Here is a 22,126-nt window from a genome sequence, read left to right as displayed (position 1 = left end):
GTTGTCCTTTGTCTATGTGTGTATTCCTGTGACAAATGTTTTTAGTTTTCCCTGTTTTCTTTTCCGTCAGCCCCAAACAATGAAGGAAAAACAATTTTCCAACATAGCGCCCGGCTTGCATGTGACCCGCTCCAGCGACTTCTTTTTATAGTCCCAGTCACCTTTTGTGATACTTCTCCATCTCTCTGCACATGCCACACAACTATCCGGAGACCCACATGTAAGTCCCTCCGACACGCAAATATATAATTTTTCTCATAATCATCGGCAGCGGCAACATTTCATTTCCCTGCCTGCCAAGTCTCGCAAGGAACTTTATACTTTTAATACACGCCGCATTAAAGGAAAGTTTCGGTTTCTCGAACTGCTTGCAGAGTTGCTTGTCCTTCCTTTACTGACATTCTATACGTTTTGAGACATATGGCATCTGTCGAAGACAGTTAAACGAGGGTAGTCTATATACATGTAGGGGGAATACTTTTTAAAATTATATATATCATTATGTGAAGAAATCATTACAAGATTCTTTCTTTCGATCTTAAAAGTTTCATACCAAATTCTCAAAATCAAGCCTTCTCAGTTTTGCAAGAACGGTTTCGTGTTTAAATCTCTATCTAAAAAGTAGTACTTTCGTCTCGAAAATCCCTTAATCTTGTGATATAGTTTTGAGAACACTTTAAACTTCATTTTAAGAACGATTTTTCTCGCGAAGTGATGAGTAGAATTCTGAAAATAATTCAAACATAAATTTCCTTAACCTTCTTCTCAAACTTTTCATGCTACTCTCATTGCCGCTCCTCTGCTCAGAGACAGCTGAAATAAAACTCTATGGGAAAGCGGTTAAAATTTATTACCTAAACTTTAGGGGGCTGTTAGCCGTACATCATGAACATGGCCTTCATATCTCATATCTTAGTTCGCATTTTCCTCGCTGTGGCTGAGTTTGCCGCCTGTGCGTGTGTGCATATGAAATGTCATATTTCCGCCTCCGAATATCCTACCTGGCCATAGTTTTGCTTTGATTTGGCCCTGGCTATGATTTTCTTATCGAACAAACAAAGTGACATTTAAGCATAAAATGAAACCGAATGACAGTCCATCAAAGGCTCCTCTATATTTAGCTCAATTTTATGCATATAAGCTGCCATCAATGAGTCATGGGGGCTGACTTATACTGAATCGAATGATTGCCTAAAGTCTGTTGGCATTCCAAGGGCTATTGAGCCGTACTTTTGGTTTTCATGTGAAAAACTTTAAAGTAGGTAGAAAAATTTCAATCACCCCTAAAATTGTATAGGACATAGAATTTCCAAAAAATTATATTTATTTTCCGTTTTGAATTGCCTACATTGCAATGAACCCGGAATACAGTTTATATTGTTGAATATTTGCACTTCCCCATGGTATTTTGGCACCCATGCAAATATGCCAGGCAATATGATTATGTATAAATAATTTCCGCAACAAAATAATATTTTCTGACAGTATCCATTTTGGCAATTCAATTTGTGATTTTGCTTATTTATTTCCTGTTGGAATTGCCCCTCTCCAGCGCATCGAATATGTTATTTATTAGTTTTGATTATTTCAATTTGGACCATATTTAATTTGCATTGTATTTTGAGAGCTCTGAGGTTAATTAATATTATTGTTGTTATTATTATTGGAAACGTCAACTTAAAGCTGAGGCTTAATCTTGCATTTGTGGACTACAAAAATGCATTTAGAGTTAATATTAGATTAAAGCTCGAAACCTTTTCAATCACGGTGCATCTTCACCGCACGAGGGGATTTTGTTGGATCTCGGGCTCAGATCGTTCTGACACATGTTCAATCTCTGTCTGGCTTCAACTTTTCGGAAACTGTCCGGTGTCAATCAAGAGAAAACTGTTAAAACGTCACCCCATGAAGACGGGACACTTTAAGGCAGGCCAGTTCAAAGTGCCACAATGTCTGTGCCTCGTGTGGGGACTTGTATGTAAATGTGCGTTTTAAGCCTGTCACACTGTACAAACGGGCAACGCATTTTATGGCGAACCATTGCTGGGAAAAACTACGTAAAAAAGGCGAAAACATCCATGTAAAAACAATAAAAAAGGACACCCCATCAACATTCACTTGCACTCCCTTACATCCGAAAAAGCGAAATAAACGGGATCAGCGCAACTGAGGTTTTCGCTCTTTTGCTACTGATGCAAGTTTCCATTTTCCCTCCCCTTTTGGGCATTCCCATGACAATTTTCCGCGGACCGGACTTAAGCGAGTCTCGGGAGTCTGAGGCATTGGTATGCAAGATGATTACATTGTAAGCTTATTTATAAACGTTTTCCACTTAATAAATCCGGCTCCTTTTTTTGCTTCATTTACAGGCCCTGCTTCAGAGGACCGATTTACAGCCTTAACTTACCCGATATGATCATATCTCCGCGCTCCGTGGTCCAGTAGTTAATGGATGCTGGATAGGCCTCGGTGTGGCACTCGAGTACGACATCTTGGCCCAGATAAGCGCCCTCCAGCTGGTTCGGAATGGAGAGCATGGGTGGAACTGTATACGAAAAATAAGTTATATATAGTTAAGAGTTTCGGTACATTAAAGTAAAATATAAATATAAATACAATAAGGTGGAACTTAGGGTATATTCCATAAAACTATAGATAAATCCCAATAGTCACTCCTAGTTAGAATTACTTTATTAAGTGTTTCTAATGAATTCAATTTTGTATCTGTCTAAGCGTCATAATGTGTATCCTGAGTACTTAAAGTATTATTTCATTAGGTTTGCTTAGGTCCTAGACAGACATTTAGCCTTCTTTGCCAGCTTGATACTCCAGAAAGTAATCCCTTTCATTATCTTCAAATTGCATTCATTATTCCATCAGTAACAGCTACCACACAACTACCAGATTGAGCAAAAGCCCTTTTTAAGAGCCCCTGCCAGCCGTACCGAATGCGTCACGGACCTTTCATCAGCTCTACGGCCCCATCCGAGTTTTACCGAGAATTTTGCATACCATTTTACGTGAGTTTACAAACTGTTTTTGGATTAAAATGCACTCAGTCATTAAAAGTGCGCCTGGGAGCGAGTGATTGTGTCTGGGACATGGCCGTCCATCTGGGCGGGGTGTGTGTGCGTAAATAGCTTTTGTTGCCGCTGTTGATACTGACGGGAAAATGGCTATTTGTGGGTGGGCATGTGGATGTGGGCCGGCCCCTCCCCCACGCACACACAGTAACAACAAAAGCTGCGCTGCGAATGCTGAACGCATTTTGGCCACGCACACATCACGGGGGCACAAAATAACACCTGCCGACAAACCAGCAAACAAACAAACAAACGCCCACAAACAAAGTGAAATGAGCGCAGTGCATCAGGACTTTCGGCATAGTGATGGCAGCTAAATGGTTTATAATTTTAATATTTATATTTTTTAGGTTCCCAAATGTAAGAGAATTTTAGGGCAGAGTTTTAGGTATCACTTGCAGTAGAACTCTAAATTATGAAATGGATTTTATAGTTTGATTGTGACATTTCTTTAGTATATAATTTTCGAAGAAGTTTTTGTGAATTTTAGTCGCATAGTGTTTATCCCATCATCAGTTGTCCATCTCTAAACCCCTCAGCCGCAGGCAGTGGGACACAGGCGACCAAACCCTCACAGGTAAATTAATTTAACGTGACTGCAGCTCTTGGTCGATTTTGGCCAAGTGCGTGGGAAGCTGGCCACCCATTTCCAGCCGCCCGCCCGTCCATCTCCGCTTTGTATGCCAATGTTGAGGACGCGTTGCGGTTATTGCCCCAAAAACTGCATTTGCAACATGCAGCAGGGCTTTCAGGTGAGCGGGGGTAGGCTGTACTGGGTGGAGCCCCTTCTTTTGTGTATTTTACGCATTGAATTCAGCGTTCGTCACAGCCACACTTCGCGTGCCCCTCCCTTCGCTACATGCCATAAATATTGCAGGAGCGTTGAGCCCAAAATGGATTTTACGTTATTTTTGCCGTTTCCGTTTTACGCAACCCGGTAAAATCCGTTCGAAAATTCTGGTGGACCGAATGCGTTTAAACCATGAATGCGATTACTTTCTGCGGTTTTAAAACCAAGACTTTAGGCTCACCTATGTATGTATGACATCATTGATTTAGGTATTACTAAATTTTATTTTTATCGCTTGAATATTATTAAAAAAATTAAATCAAAGATAAGCGGCATATATTGTATCTTTAAAAATTCTTTACTAGTGTAATGTCTGAACTTTATATGGGTAGTGTGATATAAATGTTATTAGAATATTCAAAATTATTAGAAATCGACATCTGTTTTTCTTATATTTTTAAGTAAATTGCAAGAGTAACTTTTTGTTAAGCATATGAATACGTCATAAACACATTTATTTAATATAATCAGTATGCTAACAAAAAATCTTAAGGGTTCAAAGAAAGCTAAAAAAGAAAAGTATCCAAGTCGATAAATTTAATTAGGTTGGGTTAGGTCTACAAAAGTTAATGTGACATTGAGAAATCGGCCATACAAAAGGCCAAAAAAAATGGAATTAGTTTCATGAAAAAGTAATGAACCCAAGGGTGATAACGATCCATTTTGAAACTTCTGTCTCTACCAACGGGTCGGCCAGTTAGCCAACTTTGGCTTGCTAGCCAACCAATTGACATTTACTCACATTGCACACGCAGGTGGACCCGCTTGCTAATCGATGGCGGGACTCCGTTGGAGGCGACGCACAGATATGCGGCCATGTGCAGGCGACTCACTTTGGTGATGTGCAGCAGCTCGCCGTCGACCACGTTGACTGCGGCGAGTGGGTGGCGTGGGGGGAAAAGAGCCGGTTAAGCCAAGTGCAATGCGGCGGAAAAGGGGGTGGCTTACCGTGCTCCCCGCCAATTAGCATCTCCTCGCCGTCCTCGCGGCGCCACATGACGTAGGGCTCCGGGTAGCCACGTGCCTTGCAGACCAGCGAGACATTCTGACCCTCCCGCACCACCATATCGTTGCTGGTCAGGCCCTCGACAATCATCGGGGGAACTGGGGGAGAGTGAGAGGGTACGGTGTGTTATCGAAGGCCAATGGGTCACACTCGGGGTCAGTGGACAGCGATAAGGATTAGTCTTCGTACTCACCCACCACTTGCAGGTAGCCCTTCCTGGAGCGCATGGGATCCTGTGGGGTATAAAGGGATTAAATGGGTGATTCCCCTAAGTTGCTTGGAACCCTCGAGCTCACCGTGTTTACTTGGCACATGTACCAACCGCGATCCGACTCCTCCACCTCTTTGATGTGCAAATACCACTGCAGGAGCAATTATTGAGAAATGGTTAAGGTAAAGCAAAAGCATTGTGTTTTTTATGCCGAAAACAAATATAAAGCATAGATTTACCAAAAAAAAGGATCGAATTGAAAAATGTTTTTTTAATTATAGATTAAATAAAGAAAAAATGATCTTGAATCATAATAATGTTCTGGAATTTTTCCGATCCCAATTATTGTGGAGAGATGATGACAAAAATTGTCAAATTGTAAGAAGTACCCAGCAAAACGGTTTTAAATGTGGAAAAACAAATCTGTAGATTTTACAACAATTTTTTCCCTATTTGACTTTTGTAAGAAGAAAATGTTCTTAAATCATGAAAATGTTCTGCATTTTTTTGTAGTAAAAAAAATAGTTTTTTGCAAAATAATATACAAATTTTTTTAAAAATTCTTTTAGTGGCCATGCTTTTTTATTTCTCATATTTTTGGAGTAACACCCACCGAGCGATGATCATTGTAGGTCAGGCTAATGCGGCTGTTTTGAGAGATGACATTATGGTGAATGGATAGGATGGTCTGCGTATCCACTCGCACCCAGGCCACCTTGTAGCCCTTTAGGTTCTCCACCACGCAGGCCATCAGAGCATCTCTTCCCACGGAGACGGTGACATTAGCAATGGGTTCAGCGAATCGCGGAAAGTCGGATTCTAAAAGGAGTGAACAAGAATAATTCCAGATAGTCCATTTAATTTAAAGATCCCCAGCAGTAGCATAAAAGAACAAAAAAATGTATTTAGCTTGCATTCCGTGCCCGCTGCACTGCGGCACATTGCGCATACGTCCCGTGTGACCCTCCTTGAAAAGAAGAGGGAAATGAGGGTTTATTAATTACCATCCTGTGCCGTCTGCTGGCTGTCCAGTCGCGTGTGTTTGCCTGCAAGCGAAAGGAGCGAAATGAAGAGCGTTAGAACATTTAATTAATTTAATTTTACCGCCGGAATTTTTGGCTGCCCGCTCCATATGGGTGATAAACAAAAATTAATTAGCCACGCCAACCAAAAACTTCCCCTTGGACAGAGAAGACAGGACTTGCAATTTTGTGTCTGTCTGTCGCCACGTTGTGCTGATACGGCAGAAATTCCTGCTGCGCTTTCAGATTTTCAGTTTTTAGTTCCATTTATTGCATTCGTTCTATGACAAAAGTTCAAGTTTAATTGTTTCTGGCTGCGTTGGCGCTTTTCCCCGTATTTTCCCACAGCTGCAGCGGAAACTTTTACTGTTCGAGGATGGCTGGAAAATTTTTGTGTTCAAAAAGGTGCAAGGTGTTGGGCAGGAAATTTTTCAAATAAAAACTTGACGGAAATTGCAAACTAGCAACCTTTTCTATACCAATGGCAAGAAAGTCAATTTTGTTTGTGACTGTTATTTGCCATGGCGGGAAATAGTCGGTCCCACTTTTTTATGGGCATGTCAAACACTTTACAAATGAGTTCAGGGGAAAGCGTTAAAGAAATTCGAGCTAGCTGCAAATCGCATTCGCCTTGAAGAGCGCCAGAAGCGATGTCCGTAACATAAAACCGGGTAAATTGGAAAACGCTTAAGCATTTTTACAGCTTTTAACACGGTGCCGCATATTGAATTACGTTCACTTGGGCCAGTCCTCCTTCCGCCAGCAGGACAACTGCTGCCATTTCCTGCCACTGGCCATTGGCTTACTCCTCCCGCCCGAGTTTCCCGAGTCCATCTCCATTTTGTGCTGGCACTTTTCAACTTTTCCTCCTCCTGGAGCAGCTGCTGTTTATGCCTTTTCAGCTACGAAAAAATGCTCAACACGATTTTCGCTGTTGATTTACGTTTTAGCACGTTTTTCGTACAGTTTAGCTGCCGTTTTTCCCATTTCTCCCCCATTTTTTAAGTTCATCCTGACAGGTTGCACTCGGCTGCTGTTTCACTTTTCCTTTTGCCATTTAATGAGCAGCTCTTTTTATCGTCGCTGAGATTTGTCTCTGACTCGTTTGGCCTTAATCCTGCAGCCCAGCACCTGCCATTCTCTCGCTTTTTGGCCATGTAAAATGTAAAATGAACCCCATTTGACTGCGCTTAGCCTTTGCATTCGTAATTTATATATTCAAGTTTCGCCTGTTTAATTCGCTTTTTAGCCCTTGTTTGTGTGTGTCAACATGGCTTAGCTGACACACAGGCCTCGACTCTCAACTCCCGACTTTGGACGCCAGTCAATCAGTCAGCTCCATTCAGGATATGGCGTCCGAGATTCTGTTTGTCCCGTGGACACATCCACATCCACATCCACATCCACCTGCTCCCATTGGCCTCTTTGTGCAAACGCGGGCAACCATTCAATTTGTCAGGCTCGACGGCGGCAGGCTCCCGCCAAAACCTAAACTGCCTTTTGAACTTTGTGCAAACAAAACGCACCGGGGAAACGTCCGAGCTGAAAAGTGCCAGCCACTTTCAACGAGCCTAACCAGGAAGTCGCGGCTAAGCTATGATGAACTGTTTTTGTACCCATTACAACGAATTAATTAGAAACTAGTAAAAAAAGTAAAAAAAAAAACATTTCTAAAAAGGTTGAAACTACTGATCAGAAAAATAAAACAATTATGAATATTCTTTTTTCAATAACCGAAGTATCGTTACTCCCTCAACTCTTTAAAATACCATTTAAAAAATACATTTAACAAACAAACTTTCTAAAGCACATTTAACAGAGCTCCATTTATTTAGTTTATTTTTAGAGATGCACTTAAGCCTGCAGGAAAATTCAAAAACAAACTTTAAATGCAAAACTTGATAGACCAACTATTTAAACTTGGGTAAATCGTCTTCAAAAACAGGAATCTGCAATGCATTCGATTTTAACCAAGGGAAGAGAGATTACAGGTTGCGGTGACGGTAAGTTAGGCAGTCCTCAAGCAGCATTCACCTTCCCATTCTCCGGCATAATCTCGACGGTCTTCGCAAACCAAATGGTGGTCATAAACAAAGGACACACACAAAAGAAATCTTTTGGCCAGACGTGCCGCCTACTCGGTTTTCGGCAATGCCCGCAAATAAACTTATGATACAGTGGGTGAAATTGGCCAAAAGAGACAGCTGAATTTGGACTTTCACATAAAGTATTTGGTATTTGAAGATGTCAAATCAATCTTTACTTCTTAATACATAATGCACTAAAATTTAATTTTTTAGTATTTAACCGATAATTATTTTTTTGTAAATTACTTATATTTTTTATATTTAAAAGTTGCTCAAAATATTGCTATAAGATATTGCTTTGGAATAGCTTAGCTTAGGCTTTCTTCAACAAGATTTATTCTTACAAATACTTGATCTACTCCCCACTGTAAGCTGCTTAGGTCCTCGCTGGGCTTTCCTTCCGTTTCCCTTTTTATGGGCCCATCTTTTTTGTTGGCCATTTTTTCCGTTTATTTGGCTTCGTATTTTTGGGGGGGCGGAGGAGGAATACTCGTGCTGGCCGTTTATTGTCGTTTATTTGTCTTTTTGCCATTTTTATATTTACGCATATAATCGCCTTCAACGCTTGCCGGCGCCTTGGGAGATGGTTTCGGCCGGGACGTGGGTCTTGACGGCGCTTATAAATATGATGTTATCGCTTTTTATGGTCCACTTTTATTGCCGGCAATCAGTCTTGCGTTTTGTTTGCTGATTGCCTCACATTATTCAAATGTATTTGTTTAATTCCCGGGGATTGGCAGCCACAAATCATTTTAAATCCGCAATATGTCAACAAATACTTGGACAACGAGCACATTGTTTTCGCTCCGTTTTTCTTTCTCACCACAGATGGTTCTTGTGCGGGTCTTTATGGCGGCTTATGGCCATCGTGCAGGACACTTTGCGGCCCATTACAAGCACCCCACTCAGGCTCAACCACATTCTTGCCACCCCCGGAGCCTAATCAGCAGCGAGCTCATAATCACATTGCGTATACGTAATTAGTTTAGCGTTTGACAAGGCCGGAAAATCTTCACTGCCCGCCGAGTTCTGTTTCCATACCCCTGCGAACGGTCCACAAACTGATTATACTTGCACTTTGTTGACAAACGAGCTGATTAAATGCCGGCTCTCGGTCATTATGCAATTAACTGGCAACTGACTCTGTGGGCCGCCTTTATTGGCCAACACCCAGCTGCGAGTGTGAGCCAGGGTGTGCGTGTGTTCAATAAGGCGGCCGAAGGCAGTGAGGCCTATTTACATCGAAGCCTAAGTGCCAAAACAAGATGGTTATATTGAATTTTGATTACCGGTGGTTTGAACAGGAGGTTTGATTAAATAACTAGGATGGAAGCTGGCTTTGGGCTACGTTTTGGCCTAAACTGGTCAAATAAATCGCGTAAGGAACGGTGTCTAAAGTATCCCATGACTTCAAAAACCTAAGTAATTTACCAAGTATTTGGAATTAACTTAAAACAAAATATATCGCAATCACCAGGTAGGTAGATTGATTTCTGTCAAAACATATACATCTTTCACCAGAATTCTGTCGGATATGAGCATTTCTCGATTTCATAGTCCTATAACAAATATCTGTTTCACATTTCGCGCATCCTCATCATGAAATAACTTCAAACTTCACCTACAAACCCAACAGGTTAGCAACTGTTAATCAGGAAGGCATTCTGAAGCTAGTAGCATATGAAATGCTTTGCGCAAATTGTTTACTTTTTGTCATAGAGTGAATGCCAACCAGATTCCCGGAAACCCCGACAGAGAATACACAGAGAATGCCATGAATTTGTGCACAGGGAACAGAGCTCTCCTTCTCCCACAAAAAAGTGTCTAGGAATGCAAAGCAAGTATCCACCCGACAATATATGTACTCATATGCTCGGCGAAAACAGAGGAGACCGCAGAACGAATTGCAGATGCGGCAGAAGTGCATTTCGCCAACTTGGCAGCCAAATGAACTCGAAGTGAACCCCAAGTACACATGCTCGGAGGATACTTATTGTGTGTCCCGACCAAAATCCGCAGCCAGTGTAACAAATTTGTGCCTTACAATAGTTCGATTCCACGTTCGATCTGATCGATGACGCGATGCTGGAAACTCATTAAGAACTTTAATTAAATCGAGAGAAGGCAATGCAAGAGGGAAAACCCATTATTCATAACGGCACGAAGGCACGGGACTGAAAATCTGGGTCCATCTGGAGTGCAGTGCAGTGGCGATGGCAGCTGCAACAGCTCAAGTCAGCTTGCCCCCGAAGCGTGCTGCAAATAAAAACAAAATATGTGCGAAAATGTGTCGGAAAGTGAGCCAGAGCATTAAACAACCCAGTCAGCAGAGGCAGTATCCGCATCCCCAAGCTGCAGTCCGCCCTCCTTATGACTTATGTTGCCAGCTCGTCGCATCCAGGACCTCGGCACGGAGATCCGGCGGAGTGGCTGACGGGGTCCTTGAGGTGTTGGGCATGGCTTCAGTCACCTGACAGCAGCTGCGCTTAAACTGCGCTTAATGTTTTAATAAATGGTTGTGACAAACGCAGTAGATTGGATCACGGGCAGGTGGAACTATGCAAATATAATTGCGGTTGCTCACTTAAGCTGGGGGAGCGCAGTTTACTCAAACATATTTGTTAAAAACACTGTGAGATACAGGAAAATAAGATAAGATTGAATTTAAATAAAATATTTATAAACTAAATTAAATAAAATAACTTAAAATATTTAAATTAGGTTCTTTAAGGTTTTAATTATTTTTAAATCTATAATGGAGTAAGTAAATCTTTTAAATTAGCGTTAAACGGAGCTTATAAAGTTTGTAAAAATCATTATTTGTATTAATAAAAATGAAATATTAAAATATTGTAGGGTGATAAATACAATACTGATATACCAGAAAAAGCGGTAATTATAGTGTTAATATATATGTATTATATTAAATGAATTACAGCCCTTTAAGCTTTGAAATAGCAATTGGAGAATCGTAATTTAATTTAATTAGAAATAAAATATTAAAATATTGTAGAATAATAAATACTGTTCTGATATATGAAGGCAAAGGGGTATTGTTGCTGCCGCGGTCAATAAATCGTTTAAGTCCTGGGTGCCAGTGCAATCAGGGACCACCTCGTCCTGAATTAAACATGCTGCTGCCACTCACTCAGCTCGTCCGCTTGCCAAACGGCACTCACTCAGCCCGGCGATGTGACAGTGGCAAATTAAAGAACATGCAAATTGCATGGCCATCAAATGCGCCCCGCACTGTGCGGCGCATTACTCATACGCCCCGTCAGCGCTTCGATGACTGGCGACATCTTGCCAAAGGAAGACGGCTGAACGGAGTGCAACAACGGGGCGAAACGAGTCGTAAGTGAATTTATTTCAAACAATTATGCAGCAATTAACAAACAGATGACGGCAATTAAACTGCAGCCAGACAGGGGGAAGCGAAGTGGCACGGAGTTGTGTCAAGTGCAGCAATCGACAGCCGGCGGCAGTGAGTGCGTTCTGCATTATTCAGGCAATATTTCACACACTTACGCGCCGAGAAATGCACTTCATGGCATGCCGACCGTTGCCAGCTGGTTAATTTTTCAATAATTCAATTGGCCCACTCGTTCTCTTCCCGGCCAGATTACGTATGCGCCGCGTTGTCTTCCGGAAGGTGTTTCGTGCCTCGTGGGTATCTCAAGTGTCGGAGCGGTCGATCATTTTTGATTCGCCGTTGAAGTCCCGGTCTGCAGCATATTTCTGCCAGAAGTATGCGTTTCCGGGCAAACAGTGCCGGCCGCAGAAACCACTTTACAAATTAAGTTGTCAACAATTTCAACCGTATCGCAACGATTTAATCTTCACACCTAAATTATGTATGGAAAAAGCCACGTTTTGTTACCAGTCACACGTACAGGAACCCCCCCTCGAGCTCACCAACACACTCGCACAAGTGCCTTGTTAGCCGTCGCTCATGCAATAAAACGTTCAGCTGCTCTTACGCCCGTTGTTGTTCTGCTGTTGAGCCTTTTGTTTAATAAATTATGTAAAATGCGCCAAATTGAATTTGAAATTCATGCAGCCTTTCGCCTGGTTATGGGAATTAAGATATGTCGACAGTCAGACAGAGCGGTCACGAGGGGGGCGGAAAAGGGGGTAAAGGCAGGTATAAGGGGGTAAAAGGGGGCACGGGGCAAAGGGCAGGCAAATGGGGAAATGGAAAATGGAACTGAGACACAGCCATTTTCAGTCTGGCACGTACAGACAGTTAACATATGCCTTGGATTTGGGATTGCGGGGAAAACGGCATTTTGTGTGTGGTTTGGGTTTGAGTTGGGGTCGGGCTACGAATTCGTTTCGAATAGGTGTAAATTGCGCCGATTCAATTTAATGAGATAAATATTCAAATTTATTCATACCGCTGAAGCGCTTGAATGCATTGTTTTGATTTGTAATTAAATAAACTTTGGCTTTGTGGGGCATTCTACAATTACTGTTTGGACACGCCTCCTTAAATTTCCATAGTTAGAGGCTTTAAATTGCGTAGAAATGGTTGACTTAATAAAAATGTATAAGTATATGGATATATTTTGGTATTTTCCAGGAAAGTATTTGCCAATAGAAAATTTTCAAAATTTATTACAGATATATTGGGTAATTTACCTTGACTTTTACACTTTTGTTCAACTTTTTTAAAGTTTATTTTAAGATCTTACCAAGATTACCTATTCGGCTTGAAAAGTCTTTAAGTCAACCCTGAAATCCCAATGCCAGATTTCAGGAAACTTCCATCCCAACTGCCTTAAGTAGGCCATAAAGCCAAGCAATACCAAAAAACCAGCTCACACAGAAAAACTTCTTAGAGAATATAAAAACGAATGGGAATGCATAAATGTGGCCAAGTCCAGAGCAACGGTCCCAGAATGCAATCGTAAACATAATTTACTCTCATCTCGGCTCGAATTCATGGAAATAATAATTAGGGGCTGGCGCACAACAAAGGCCCAGCCTGTTTCGTCCCAGAATTATAAATGAAGTGTGAACCAGAGTTTGTGGCTACTTTCTTTTTTCGCCGGTTTGCGGACAAAACAAAGGGAAAAAGTGCTCTGCTCGAGACATTATTAAAAGTTTTTCTTTTCCCCCTTTTTGTGGGCTTCTTTTGGGGGCAGTCATTTGCATTAACATCCTTTCATCCTGTGTTGACAAAAATATCAAAATGAAATTGCTGCATAATTTGTTCTTTCCGCCCCTCGTCGCCGTTGCCGTTTGCCGACTGTCTTTGGGGAAACTTTTCTATTAATTTTTGTGGCCGTCATTTGGCGGCCAGCAAAGTGTAAATAAATACCACCAACTCCGGCCGCCGTTTCTTCGGCAATTCCTTATCTTGCGGACCGTCGAAGCGCAAACTTAAATTAAAATGTTGGCAGGACATTCGCTGAATTATTCAGTAACTTTGTGGCAAACTCTTTGGCTTTTTATTTTGCGGCCAGTTGCCTTTCGTTGCAGGCAAATGTAAATTTTTCCCCCTTCCTTTGTTTTTCTTGTCATTTTGGCGACATCTGTTTTAATGTCTTTGAGGGATTTCACGTAGCACAAGCTCTTTTGGTAATTAAAAATCAAGAGTGAAAGGGAATATGTTGATTTACTTACTGGTAAACTTGTGTTTACCTTGAATGCTTTAATTGATTTATTTTAAATTCATAAGAATGAACTTAGAATAGAAAAAATTTTGAAAAGAAATAAAAATAAATATATTAAAATCCTTCAGAAGCTTAACTAGCTCTGAGCAATTTGTTTAACATTTTTGAGCCCCTATAGAATTTTAATTGATTTTTACATTTTATAAGTTCTCAGAGAACGTTTAAAAATAATCAATTTATTAAAGTGAACACACCTCAATAAATACGGAAATGAAATATTAAAAAACAACCACTAACTTACGTCTATCTTAAGATATAAATAATTTATCTGCATGCTCTTTTCAAGCCCTCGGAGGAGTATCAAATTACCGAATATTTAGGGAGGGCAAAGGCAAATTTGTTTCGGCTCAGACCGTTTAACTTAAATTGTCTTAAATTTCAACAGGCTGTCGCCGAAGTGCCCGGCAGCAACAGCAGGCATAAAAAATGAATGTGGCCAACTTGACTCCAATCTGGGAAGTGGATATGTAAGTGGATGGGACCCAGTTTCAGACTGACTGAGGTGGCAAAGGCCAGAAAGTCAAGCAGTCGGCTTTTCACTTTGCTCAGTGCGTCCTCGGGGCATAATTTCCCAATTGCAGGCTCATGTGCCGCACACACACACATACACACACACACACACACACACACACACACACACACACACACACACACACACACACACACACACACACACACACACACACACACACACACACACACACACACACAGGGCTGTGGGAAATCCCTTTAGCCATCTCTCAGCATCTCTCTCGGCCCGGGATTCCCTCTTCAATCAAGCACAATGGGCCGTTGAATCGCTTAAGCGAATGCTTCACCACTCCATCCTCCAACAGGCACCACCATAAAACAACAACACTTGGCCATGGCCAGTTGCCAGTTACGCACCGGCCACGCCCACCAAGAACGCCCGTGGCGGAACGCCCCTTTGCAGACTGCCCTACTTGTTATTTATATTATGACCACTCACAGTTGTTGGCTCATTGTCATAAATTTCCCCAAGTGTTTGCCGTGCGGCCCATCCGGAAAAGTGAGAGTGGAAAAAAAGGAAGAGAAGATTTTCTTGGCCGTGTGCGAAATGTTTGTCGTTTGTTTGTTTGCCTTGTTTGTTGGTCGCCCGGGGGTCTTTGTAGGCAAACAATGGCAGCCTGTTGGCCAATATAATAAATTCTATAAATTGTTAACGTTCGGCTACCATTGATGGATGCAGGCTGACTTTTATCCCAAAAGCGTCGAGTGTCTGAGGAAGTCATGTTGTCAGTAGACATGAAATGCGGGTCATAGGCTAACTATTTTACGCCATTATACAGCCGTTCTTAAGCCGAGCAATTGCTGCTGGAGCTCCAATTTAGACAGATTTAACTCTAATGCTCAGCACACTCGTTAAAAAGAGGCTTGCAATTTAATTATACCCCAGGCAAAGTGCGAGACCATATTCGTTTTGCACCTCGCACAGAAAGTTTTCAACACACCCGAATGGAAGTTTGAGGGGCTCGAACATTCTGGAGCAGCCACTAAGCGCATAATCTTGTAAACTTGGCAAAAATGCTCCAAATGCCATAACTAAAATAAGCAAGCTTCCACGGAGGGGGCCAGCCAAGGATGCGGAGCACGGGGAGTGAAACATATTATCCCGGAGGGCACGACCAGATTCCGAGCATGGCTTCTTTGCCAAAGTTTCTGCAATGGTGATGGTGCAAGTGCTTGATGCAAATTATTTGGCCTGGAGGTTAACTAGGGTCGTTTAGCAAATGCCTAACCCACAAAAAGACGCAGCAGGATTAGAGATGATCTCGTGAGTGATCCTAGATTTAAATGAATAGAAAATATTCATTTATATTTGATTCATTTTTAAGGCTTTTAAATCACAATGTTATAACGATGTATAAAATGTAGTAGTGGGTATCTGTTCACAGATTTGTTTTTATAATTATGCGTTAAACAAGGTTAAATTTTTTTGGTAGAGTATTTCACTCTTCTCGAGAATTTCAACACCCATCTCGTGACTTTTCAACTCACGAAGACATCTCCACTGCACGCCCACCGTCTTTTTATGAGCCCTGCTTGCATTGGCATTCATGAGAGTGAGCCCAGTATTTTTGTGAGCCCAATGCCAGGGCGGTGGGTGGCTGTGGGTGGTGGCCGGGCTTACTCCGGAGCTAACCACAGTCTGAGCTGCAACTTCAGGCCCAACAACAATGACAAGTACAATAAATGCCTTTCAACTGCGGTTTCACATGCACTTGAAGTGGCGTGGCGGCGAATGCAGAAGGGGTTGACTTGGGGTCAGGGTGCTGGTTTGAGGGACTGGAACTGGTCTGGTGGCAGTGTCATAAGCTCAAGTGCTATTTGCAGTGAAGTGCGCCATACATCTGCAAAGCATAATAGTTGGGGTGTCGGCCCCGCCGGCGTGAGTCCTTGCGAGGCCTCACTCCACTTCTGCAGCTCCGTGTTGGGCTGCTCCTAATGAAACTTTATTCCCGGAGTGCTAAAAGTCTGGCCATCTGGCCAGACTCTACACAAAGTCCGGACATCTGTGCACGATGCAGGCGCACTCTCCCAAACTGTGTTTCGGTATCTGTATCTGGACTCGGTTATTGCCAGCATCTGCAAATGCAACTTTTGACTGGCCTTAACATTTCTATTTCACAAACAGATTGCTTAGGTCTAACAATTCGGAAATACTTTTATGGGTTCGTAGTTATGGTGACCAAAAATTTGAGCAACTCATCCCACTAGCTGAGCAATTAAGTTCGCACAATTACCTAAATGCTGTGTGGTTTATTGCTTTTTATACAACATCACTATTGACGCACTTCTGGCCAGGGGAAGTTCCTCGAAGGGCGAGTCAAGCACAACATCGCTTGCAATTAGTTTGCAATTGAAGCAGGTGGCGGAGAAATGGGATTCCTTCGCAAAAATAACACTTGGCAAATTGGCTAAAGCCTGGAAACTTCACTCTCGATTTGTGCCAAGGCACTTCGTTGTAGGATTGTAATTAAGATTGATGTGTTTATGTTCGACTCTTGCAGCGATTGTGTGGCACTTGACTTTGCCCAACTAAAAGCAACAACTCAACTGGCTTTCGTGTCGGAAAGTCCCGATTCGATTTCGTTTTCCACTTTCCACAGCTCGACTTCTCGACTTCCTTGGTAATTATTGATGAGCTTCGCTTTGACTTTTTGGCTCCCAAGTGTATTAACGTAATTAGCCATCCATCCCAAACGATAAGCGTTTCTAGTCCTCCATTAAAGTTGGTGCACCTAGAGCTCAATTGACTCTTGACTCCGTTCACCTGCTCCATCCCCCCTCTTTTTTTGCCTGTCTAGTCAATCAAAATGTCATGAAAGTCTGGCAGTCGATGAACTGATTGACATGCCCAAGAAAAAGGAAACGTTTGCGCTCCATTGCCATTCGTTTGGGGGTGTGCGCATGCAAATTGCGGGCACTGTCCGACTGTTGGCCTGCGCCTGGGATTCCATGGCTCCTGTGGTTAACCACAAGGCCAGAAATCGTTGTCGCCACTTGGTTTCCCAGGTGTCCATTGGCTACCCAAACGCATCACCCTCAATTTGCCTCAATGGCGGCGAGTTCAAGAGTCGACGAGGCATTTAAGTACTTTTAAAGTCTATCCCATTTATCCCATTTTGGAAGCAGTCGAGTGATAAATACCCATCAGTACCACCAAAAATCACTGCCATTCTCCGCGTCTGTAAAAATATCAATAACAGCAATTACATTTTCTATTAACGAAATCAGCGGAGTATGGGTTTCCCCCGGAAAAATGCTGGCACAACATCATCCATGTCTACCACGTAATCACCAGCCCCCTCCACATCATCAAAGTCATCTAGAGAAACAATCGAAACCAGGCAGCGGCAATTGCCGAACCAAAGGCAACTCCATTTTCCCCCCATTTCCGCGCAGGGAAGTTCATCAAACCGAGCAGGAAAATAGAAAATAAAGCGAGGCCGGGGAGTAGGATGTGGAAAGTGGGAAACTGGGAACCTGGAAGCCTGGGAGCCTGGGCATTCGGAGGCGTACATGTGGTCGTTATTGTTATTGCTTTTCAGCCATCTCCATGGCAGAGTCCCTTGCTCCAGCCGCAAATGCAACGTGCGTCTGGGAAGCAGAAAAAATGGCCGTAATTTTGGAGTTGTTTTTTTGTGGGTGCTGTTGTTTTTGGCTCCATGCCAGAAACCTCTTCATCATCAAAAAACATGAGAGGCGTCCTGGCCATAGATCCCTGCGAAATTAACATACAGGAATAGAGGCGCTGAAGGGGAGATTTGGTAGATAGACCAGAGCAGGGAGCCGCATTGAAGAAGCCTGCACAAAATTTGAGCCTTTTGGAAGGGACCACCATGTGCGGCAAATGAATGGAAATGCTACTCGCAGAGCTGGTTTTGCCGGTCCTTGTAGAAGACTCATGAATTCCGGAGGAGAGCACTGGTTGATGGGAGATATAGTTTCATGCTAGCAAAGTTCTTTGAAATTATATGTAGCTCATTCATTTACAACACTTTCGTAATGCTATATAAAATTACATTGTAAAGAAAAGCGCATTTAAGCGTAAAATAATAATATTTCAAAATCCCTTTAATTTCTTACATTTAGCCGCAATCGCTTAAATTTAATATGGTGCTTTGCGGCTCAATGCCGTAGAACTCAATCAGGTGCGAAAATTAAAGTGTTTACCGACGGCAAGGAACCGAAACTGAATGCTTTCCGGGCAATTAAATAAACACAATTTTCAAATTGTATTTAAAGTACAAGCTGGCGCACACAAAACACTTAACCCGAATCGGCTTAGACGGCTGCTTAGAGAGCGAGTCGGCCAGAAAAAGGCCGCTTAACTTCCGGTCAAATAGCCAGCGACACACACACACACACTCGCAGGGACCCACTTGAACTTCAACCTACGAAATGCGCAACCTTCAGAGGCCTTCAGATGGCCTAAGGACCTCGGCACGTCCGGCTGCGAAATTTACTTAGCCCCTCTGAGACGAGGCAAAGTGTGAAAAAGCCGACGAAATGTTGTTATCTAAATGCGCGCTGAACTTTTCGAGCGAAAGGATAGAGAAAGGAGCACAAAAGGCGGACCCTTGGACAAAGGATACACGTACTTATGTATGGCGAATATCCACCCACCCACACAGACGTTCCCAATGCGCTTATTAAAATCCTTTTAAAACTGTAGCGCTGCCGGCAGGAAAATCAATTAAGTCGAATACACTTCCCCGAGGATAATTGCTTTCGGAACGAGCTCTGCCGCCGGCCGAAAACTTTTGTGCGAATGAACATCAGCTCCAATAACGAGTTAAGCGAAGCGTTAAGGCCTAATGGCAACTTGGCCGATTGCTGCGGCCCCTTATCCTTTCGGCCATAAACGGCAATGAGGGGATTCTGGAACGGCTGGCGATTATGAGTATTTATGAATGGGAAAATGATATAAAATTTATTTTAAGACCCTATGGTCATTTTAGTTTTAAACTCACGAATTTGATTACCCCTTATTTATTCAAAAATTAAAATTTAATTTTTTTTAATTTTAGGCATACTGGGTAGACCCTTAGTCGACCTGCTATAGTCCCATTACTTCTCTCGCCTTTATAATTTTTGGCCCAAATTCAAATTAAGTGCGCTCCAGATTCTTTTCCCAAAATTGTTAAAGTTCAGTAAGTTGGTTAATTAATTTCGCTGTTTTTTAGAAACTCGAGCTGCGCCGGCAACTTGTGTTTGCCCACAGCGACTAAGTGATTTGTTAATTTGCAATACTACGGGCGCCAACTGGTTACCGCAATTAACGATAATGAATGGGCTGCTGCATTTGATTTAAGCAGCCAGCTATTAGCGGTAATTGTAGACTTTCGGGAAGGTGGCCAAAAGCCAAAGTGAAATTAGCATGCCCAGTGGGCATAATTTGTGAAAAGAAAGCCAAAGTTCCACCTCCCCAAGTAATCCTGCTCCTACATATAGACCAGGCGGGGGCGTGGTCCCGGCTCTGATTGCCCCGACGTGTTTACAAGCGTTAAGCGGAGCCCCATTAAATGTTATGGCCGTGTAGAAACACACGAGCCATTGAATGCCGGTGTCCAACCAGGTGATAAAGTGTCGAGTGCGGCTTGCAGTCGGGATGAGCCGGGAGTCGAGCGGTGGAGGTGTTGGCCAGCCGTCGATGGCCAGTGCATTTCCCTGCTTCAAGCTGAAAACACAAATTGAAATAGAAAACTTTGGGCCATTGAATAAAGTTGGGCTTGCTATAGTTTAATGGCAGTCATATGGAACTTTTGTTTTACCGATCGGTGTGGGGACTTACTGAGGGGCAGCCAAAATCAAAGTCTGATGGGTACATGTACTTACCTGAAAAGAAGGATAAAAAGTTCTTAAATAAGAATGCTTTTATTTTAGTAATTTAAATTATATATATTATTAGGGTATGTTACTGCATAGAATGAATCTGTAAAACCTGAATCTTAGATCCATAAATAGCTAAGCTACATTATTTTACAAATAATGGTATTAGCTCTTTCATTTAATTACAGATTTATCAATCCAAAATGTTTATTCCTTAAAAAATACCTATTATAAAATTAAGCTTTTTCTTTCTTATATAATTAATAATAATTAAGAGATTACTAGGATTTGATCAACCCAACCACTTCAAGTTTCATAAGCTTATTGCTTTTATCTTAAGTGATTTTGTTTTTGTGAACGCTCCTTTGTGTATCCCATTAACCGAGATAATAACTAACTGCGACTAAACTATCACCCCATCCACTAACCGTCACTTGATTTCATTCAGTGGCGACGTATTTAAATAAACCGCACCCGGGGCTATTTAGCATGCATGGGATGCGGATGCCATTTCGAGGGGCAGGAGATGCGGTGACCGAGTGCGATGCTCTGGGCAACCGCAAGTTTTCTGTAGCATGACTAAAAAGCGAGCGGGGAATCACACGGGGAGTGGAATCAAAGTGGTTAATCGGAGGAAAAGGGCAGTGGGACGCGGGGAGTGCGGAAGGTCAACCGCAGGAGTTGGACCTGCTGCTTGCGGAGGGCACAAATAAATGGAGCGACCACAGAATGGCCATCCGGGCGGCAATTAAAAATCCCTCCTGGGGCAAACAAGCCAGCAGCTAATGTCCTGCCTCATTGAGCCATTAATTTCCAGGCGGGCCAAAGGTAAAGGTAAGATGTACGCTCGATTAGGGGGTCGGTGGGTGGGCCTGTAACCTTTGCAATTTGTCCACATCGATTAGTGTCCGGCGCACATCGTCTCCGACTGACAGAGTGACAGCCATGTCTACGTCTATTATTTTCAACTTAACATGGCCCGCGCCTCTGACAATTGGCCAGGACATTTGCCCTTCCCCATAGCCTCCCTCCTGACCCTCCGAGGGGCGCCACATGCGACTTGCTCACCGCAAAACTGCACAATGGCCGACCTACAACTCACTTCCTTCCGACCACGCCCAACTTTCTCGCCCCCCGTCAAGGGCGGTGCCCCGTTGGCCCCTTTCTCGCAATTTCTTTAATGTTTTTTGCCCCTTTTCCTAGCCTGTCCCTTTTTTATGTCGTCGGAACGTGTGTCCAGCGGAAATGACAACGACAGTGGCAATTACATTGTTGCATGACACAAATAGTGTTGCCTACAACAAGGAGAACAACGATTGTTAAGATATGGGGCAAGCCAAAGGATAGCCGAGGGCAGGGAAATGTGGATGGTAACGACTCAGAAATACCCTATCCCACGATGACTAATACAGGGTATTTGGTAAGTGAATTGGTAATTAATTCTAAAAATTATCAAATAAGAGTTAATATATATTGATATATATTAGCTATATTGCTTGTCATTTATATTTATATTGATGTGATGTAAGGTGTTACTATAAATCCGATTAAGAAAAAAAAATGAATATCAGATTTGCAGGATAATCCGATAAAAAATACATTTTAAAATCATTTTGTCAATATCAATTGGTTAAAGTGTGAAAGTATTCAATCCTCTTCGTCTACCCAACAAATGGGCATCGATGTCAGGCTTTAACTTAAAACAAGAAAACTTACATTTTAAACAAAGGGATGATTTCTTGCAATTAAGAACGACCGATTAAATAAATTATATATGTACAATGTACATTTTATATGCGATTGTAAGTGCTGTCTTTTGCTTACAGGGAAAT

The 22,126-nt window shown here is 42.4% G+C and overlaps 1 protein-coding gene across 3 annotated transcripts in view; it reads right to left on the bottom strand.

Annotated features, from left to right (window-relative positions):
• Nucleotides 1-22,126, bottom strand: part of LOC108032598 (cell adhesion molecule DSCAML1) — a 44,751-nt gene that overhangs the window by 8,617 nt on the left and 14,008 nt on the right. For all 3 annotated transcript variants that reach the window (XM_017106517.3, XM_017106513.3, XM_017106520.3), the window contains exons 3-9: nt 6,155-6,196; nt 5,764-5,969; nt 5,236-5,301; nt 5,133-5,172; nt 4,882-5,037; nt 4,676-4,804; nt 2,408-2,545 (exon numbers count right to left, since the gene is read on the bottom strand). In XM_017106517.3, coding sequence (XP_016962006.1) covers nt 2,408-2,545; nt 4,676-4,804; nt 4,882-5,037; nt 5,133-5,172; nt 5,236-5,301; nt 5,764-5,969; nt 6,155-6,196 — 777 coding nt within the window. The remainder of the gene's footprint in view (nt 1-2,407; nt 2,546-4,675; nt 4,805-4,881; nt 5,038-5,132; nt 5,173-5,235; nt 5,302-5,763; nt 5,970-6,154; nt 6,197-22,126) is intronic.

Source organism: Drosophila biarmipes, chromosome 2L (assembly GCF_025231255.1).
Source record: "Drosophila biarmipes strain raj3 chromosome 2L, RU_DBia_V1.1, whole genome shotgun sequence".
Taxonomy (NCBI): Eukaryota; Metazoa; Arthropoda; class Insecta; order Diptera; family Drosophilidae; genus Drosophila; species Drosophila biarmipes.
This window is presented reverse-complemented; position numbering and strand designations above follow the sequence as displayed.